Source organism: Mustela erminea, chromosome 5, assembly GCF_009829155.1.
Source record: "Mustela erminea isolate mMusErm1 chromosome 5, mMusErm1.Pri, whole genome shotgun sequence".
Taxonomy (NCBI): Eukaryota; Metazoa; Chordata; class Mammalia; order Carnivora; family Mustelidae; genus Mustela; species Mustela erminea.
This window is the reverse complement of record NC_045618.1, coordinates 54,569,151-54,575,651: the sequence shown is the minus strand read 5'-3', so window position 1 is coordinate 54,575,651 and position 6,501 is coordinate 54,569,151. Positions and strand designations below refer to the sequence as shown.

The window sequence follows — 6,501 nt, the reverse complement described above, 5'->3', positions numbered from 1 at the left end:
CTGCATTAAGACCCAGTGGTTCTTAAACAATGTTACCAAATAACCATATAAATCTCAAATGCAGCAAAGGCGAACAATCTTCATAGTGCATTTTCACCTCTTTGAAGTTGAAGCTGCTCCTTTTGGATATTTTTCCACTTCAATGTGAAGTAGATTGCTAGGGTTTCATTAGTGGTTTCGTATGTGGCTTTTTAAAGTAAAAAAAAAAAAACAAAAAACAAAAAACGTTTTGATCTCTTCCACAGTTCACAGTTCTCAGGTGAGACTTTCTTTCTTTCTTTTTTTTTTTTTTTTGGAAATCTGGGGACGTTTTGAGTAATCAAATGCTCTTTAGTAGATGAAGTCTCTCAATGCAACTGTAATAAATAAGCATCTACATCCTTAGAAAACAAGACAAAAAACACTTCATTAGCTGGTACAGTAAATACATACATGCACACTCCATTTTCTTCTCCCTTTTTATCATTTAATTTGCTTTAGCTTCCTTATGATCTTCTGAGAGTAAAAAATGTGTCGTACTAAACTTTTTTTTTTTTAAGATTTTTTCTTTATTTATCTGACAGAGATCACAAGTAGGCAGAGAGGCAGGCAGAGAGAGAGGAGGAAGCAGGCTCCCTGCAGCGCAGAGAGCCCGATGTGGGGCTCGATCCCAGGACCCCGGGATCACGACCCGAGCCGAAGGCAGAGGCTTAACCCACTGGGCCACCCAGGTACCCCTCGTACTAAACTTTTTTAGCTGCGTTTAGCATGGTGTCTAGCAGATGGCACATGCTCAATAAATGTTTGTTAGGTGCTGAGTGAATGTTCTGGTTCCTGTGATCAAACAACTCTGCTTTTATAGCTAAGAAAAATCATTAAATCATTCCCAGCAATTCCTTTAGTGCTATATACACTCTAGCCCAGCCTGAGGACAGCCTTTCTGATTTCTACCGTGGAAAAATTGCAACTGAGGGCTTAACACTGTAAAAGAGGTTTAATCACAATTTAAGAAACTTCACAGAACTTTTAAAATCACTCAATACCATCTTCAATAATAAATATGGCATCTAGAGTCATAATCAAAATAAAGTTTCTCTTTATAAAATATTATAATTGAAAGCAAATTTCTAAGGAGACAATGTATTTTCAATACTACTAACAAGAATGCATGGTACCTCCAGAACAAGGTGATATATAATACATACTCTATATTCATTTTCTATCAAATTTTACTTCATTTCCCCCTCATTATTGAAAGAACAACTAAAACGACAACAAAAAACTGGGAAATTGATATTTGTTTATAAGATTTTAATCATTAAGAATTCTACAGAGTAAAATTATATAAGTGGTCACATACTTGTTTGATACATCATTTTTGCTTCTTTTCTTGAAGGTATCCAAGGAGAATTTCACAACTAAGTCCACAATACAATACCTCTTACTTAGAATACTGTATATTTTAAACTAAAGAATGCTTGTGTATTTCTGATTAATGACCATTTATGATAGCAGTATGCCCAGTAAAAGGGTGTAAATATTTTTTAATAGTGATTTTTTCCCTCTGCAATTATATTTAAACTACCAATGTTTTCTGGAGTTTAAATATTAAAATCCAAACTAGCAATATATTTTTTCCTTTAAGAGCTAAGAAAATAAATAAAGAACAATGTCAAATTCATACTGTGATCTGAACATTTACTGTCCCAAAAGCATGACATTAGCAAAAACCAAGTGAAAAATAATATCCTGAAAGCATTTGTTACATTCCTCACCCCTTGCTTTCCGAGTGTCACTCTTTTTGGATGCCTTCTTAACCTTATCTCTAATTGGAGCTAGTTCATTAAATTCCCTCTAGCACATCACTTCCACAGTTGCATCTGAAACACATTCAATGGCTAATTCCTGTGTTCCTTGCCAAAATCATATTCATATCCAGAGGACCTTAAACATTTTTAAATATGAAACTGATTTTAGGTTTTATTAGAATAGTACTGTATTGGACATTTGAAAGACTTCATGTATAAATGCATAATACTAATATATTATTTCTAATATTCAATTAAGCTTAAATAGATATTTTAAGCATTACTTTTTAAGTTAACTTTTTACCTTGGCTATATTACCAGTATATCCCGGAACCAAAGTAAGATGGTTTTCTTGTTCCCATAATCCACTTAATTGTTGTTTTAAAATCTGAATATTTCTATGAGAGAAGAAAAAAGAATGCAAATATAAGAACATGGACTTTGTAAATAGCACTTAATGAACACAGTTTTAAATTTTCAAGTATTTATCAGGAGAAATTGTATCATTTGAAATGAAGCAACTCTTTAAAATACTACTTGTCAATCATGGAAATTAAAGATTACATATTTGTTAAAGTAGGAAAGAAAACTAGGCATTTGGAGCAGCATTTGGACAACCTGGTCTTGGGTATGAAGTGGGAAATTTTTGAGAGCCTAGAGAGAAAATTTTTAAGACCCTGGGAGATATTTTTTTGAAGCTTCATGATAATCTGATTCATCTGGTAGAATACCCACATATTTTTACATCAAGGCAATATTCAAAGTATGATGATTATAGTATAATTTTTAGAATTATGATCATCCACATTGGATTCTCAGGTTAATGTTTACGTAGTCAAAAGACCTATAGGATACAGGATGCTTCCATCCCTGTGCCTCAATACTTAACCCACCAAAAGCCATCTCTTTTTTTTTTTCCCTTACTCATTATAACAGGTACGAGGGTTAAACCACTGTTGTGCTTTTTCGTCCTAAAACGAAGTATAAGATTCTGCCAGAAAAAGAGATAGAGGGGGTTACTGGACTCTGAAATTAAAATTCCATATGTAATTTTCATATGTGAACACTATTTCAATTTAATATTTCTCTGAAAATGAAGAAAATAAATTTTTATTTAATGATGATCATGGAACAGAATTATAACCTAGCTTAATCAAACCACTTTCCTGAAAAAAATATTTTATTAGACTGAGTTTATTTTTAAAGATATACTCACCCATCATTTATAATTTCTGTTTTGGATGACAGTTCAGACCACCACCTTTTTATGACTGCTTGAAGCCAGTTTAAACCAACTATTATATATCTGAAATGACATTTTGTTATTCAAGTGTTTTTACCCAAAAGCCTTTACAAAAAAGACACACTCTGCCCCCACCTCAAAAAGCACATATTCACACTGATTTTTCCCATTTTGGTACTTTAAAAAGCTGTAGTTTATTTAAGTTGTTTATAGATGCTTTTGTAATTACTCTTTAATCAGTTCATCTCCTTTTCTTAATTGGGCTATATGCTCCTAGGACACAGAAACCATGCATATCTCGTGACAGGCACTCACAAGCAACAAAATCAAGGACGTTGAAAGAGTAAAATGAATTGAGAGCCACATTAGCACTTACTCTTCAAACTTGCTTTTAAGTAGGGACTTTACTAGAGGCAACAAATCTACACAGCAGCCAAGTGAGATGTATTGTTTTTCTTCCTGTAAACTAAAATAAAAACTAAGTTGTAAAAATAAGAACAAGTCATTTGTCCTTCTTTAAACTTACTTTTTTTTCTGAAAAATATTTTTACCTATTGGTGAGCACAGGAAGGCAATCCACAACAACTCCAAGGTCTTCTATCCTGTGGGTACAAAACTGCTTAGAGTGCTGATTTCCTTATTTATAACCTTCACACTGCTTTTGAGAAATTTACTCATTCAGCAAATAATCTGAGTCTCTACGATGAGCCAGGTGCTGGGGATGCAGCAGTAAACAAAGAGATAGTACTTGTATTTCAGAGTGTATGTGGGGATCTGGTGTGGAAGAAGGCAGAGACAGATAACAAGTAAAATATACAGAGCAAGTTGATGGTAGTAAGTGGTATGGAAAAAAATAAAACAGGAGAGACAGGGAGTGAAGAAGTAAGTATTTTTAAACAAGGTGGTCAGGGAAGGCCTCATTAAGGTAATATTAGAAAACTGGGATGCCTGGTTGGCTCAGGTTAAGCATCTGACTCTAGATTTTGGCTCAGATCATGATTTCAGGAACATGAGATCTAGCCGCGTGTGGGGCTCTGAGCAAAGAGCATGCTCAAAGACTCTTCCCCTCCCCCTCTGTCTGCTTGCCACCTCCACTCCCCATGCTCCCCACCTGCCCTCTCTCTCAAGGGGAAGAAAAAGAGATGATGTTTGAGAAGAGACCTGAATATACTGAGGAAAGCCATGCTTAAAATTTTGACTCAAAGGGGATTTTTAAAAGGTTATTTCTCCCAAACTGGTATCTCTTAGTTTTACTTATAAGGATCCTAGAGAAGGTAATAGCTTTGTTCAATATGATGAAAGAGATAGTTTTCTGAATTTTGGCTACTCATAGACTGGTGATAAATGTATTTTAAACTATATTGTTTCAAAACAAACAAACAAACAAACAAACTATATTGTTGCTATTTAAGCTAAATGAAGGAAGTTTAGAATTTTAGCCGGTACACAAAAAAGAAGAGGCACTTCAACATAAAACATGGAAATTACTTAACTGAACAAAAGCATAAAAGGTCACACTTACCTCACCAAATAAGCTACAAGTTCACTTATACTTCTCTTTCTCCAGAATGTTAAAGCTACATTCAATCTCAAATTCCTGCTGAACAAAACCTGTGCCATTGTTTCATGGTCCTGAGAAACCTGAAAGGCAGTAATCTACTTTGTTAAAAAACACACTGAAACATGACATGAAACCATTTTTTTCCAATTAAATTATTCTGATAGACATGTTTTAAAATTATGGAGAGGTGACTCCTTTTACTGACCCCAAAATAGGAATGTTGCAGCTGAACATAGTAAACAAATGATCTGAATAAATTTTAGGACATGTTTATTTATTTATTTTAAAAAATATTTTATTTATTTATTTGACGGAGAGAAATAGCAAGAGCAGGAAACAAACAGGGTAGTGGGAGAGGGAAAACAGGCTTCCCGATGGGCAGGGAGCCTCATGTAGGGTTCAGTCCCACAACCCTGGGATCATGACCTGAGCTGAAGGCAGACATTTAAAGACTGAGCCACCCAGGCACCCAGGACTTGTTTACTTTGTTTGTTTGTTTAAAGATTATTTATTTATCTGACAGGGAGAGAGAGACAACAAGAGCAGGAACACAAGCAGGGGGAGTGGGAGAGAGAGAAGCAGGCTTCCCGCTGAGCAGAGAGCCCAATGCGGGACTCTATCCCAAGACCTCGGGATCATGACCTGCGCAGAAGGCAGATGCTTAACCAACGAGCCACCCAGGTCCCCAGCACTTGTTTATTTTTTTATCAGTACTTTTTATTTGTTACCATTTTCTTTTAAAATCTCAATAATTTATAAAATAAATTATTTGTAACTCACCTACAAACCTAGGATTTAATTTATTTTCTGGATTAAAGGCAAAGGTAAATATATACTGAATAACATGGGAAGGGAACCACAAAAATTCAGTTCTTTGACCAGTATTTAAATTCATTCAGTCATTTTTTAATATAATAAGGTAATATGTTCCTATTCTAAAAAGCTCAAATAGCACAGAACTGTATCAAAGAAAAAGTGAATAATCTCTATCTGCCCAGATAAAATCTAGTAATCAAAGTTAACAGACTGGTATGCATCCTTCCAAATTATTCCTAGACAGATAAATTATAGATACAAAATTAAAATATTATAATAGCTATGTTTTTTAAAACCTTATTTTTCACTTATATATTATAAAGACTTTAATGTCAAAGCATAGATCAACCTCATAATTAAAAAAATAATTATATAGTCTCCAGTTGTTATATACTAAAATTTATTTATATTATTGTGTTTTTTCCCTATTAAAACTATGCATCAGTGAACATCATTATGTATGTAAATATGTACACTTATACATACATTTTGGTAAGATTAATTTTAGCACCAGAACAACTAGATCCATTTTTTAAAATAAGAGACTAAGGTATAATTCACATACCATAAAACTTAACCACTTAAAATGTATAATTTAGTAGTTTTTAGTGTATCTGTGGATTGTACAACCATCACCACAATCAATTTTAAAATCAACATTTTCATCACCCTTAAGAGAAACCCTGAACTCCATTCTCCCTTCTTTCCAGCCCCTGGCAACCATTAATCTACTTTTTGTCTCTATGAATTTACCTAGTCTGGACAGTTCATATAAACTGAATTATCCAATATGTGGCTTTTTTGATGTGGCTTCTTTCATACAGCATAATGTTTTCAAGGTTTATACATAGTGTAGCATATACTGGTATTGTACTCCTTTATAATGCCCAAATAATATTCCACTGTATGAATATATGACATTTTATTTATCCATATATCAGATGAAGGACATTTGGAATGTTTCCACTTTGGGCTATTATGAATGTTATGAACATCTGTTTATAAGTGTTTGTGTGGACATATGTTTTCACTTCTCTTGGGTATATATATACATAGGCATAGAACTGTTGGGTCAAAAGGTTATGACTTTTGAA

General features: G+C 33.7%; 1 protein-coding gene across 3 annotated transcripts in view; it reads right to left on the bottom strand.

Moving 5' to 3' along the window:
• Positions 1-203: 203 nt before the first annotated feature.
• KATNBL1 (katanin regulatory subunit B1 like 1) overlaps positions 204-6,501 on the bottom strand; it is a 36,939-nt gene continuing 30,641 nt past the window's right edge. For all 3 annotated transcript variants that reach the window (XM_032343178.1, XM_032343177.1, XM_032343179.1), the window contains 6 exons: positions 4,553-4,671; positions 3,582-3,632; positions 3,407-3,496; positions 3,004-3,093; positions 2,092-2,185; positions 204-380 (listed from right to left, as the gene is read on the bottom strand). In XM_032343178.1, the coding sequence (XP_032199069.1) occupies positions 348-380; positions 2,092-2,185; positions 3,004-3,093; positions 3,407-3,496; positions 3,582-3,632; positions 4,553-4,671 (477 nt within the window). In that variant the 3' untranslated portion in view covers positions 204-347. The remainder of the gene's footprint in view (positions 381-2,091; positions 2,186-3,003; positions 3,094-3,406; positions 3,497-3,581; positions 3,633-4,552; positions 4,672-6,501) is intronic.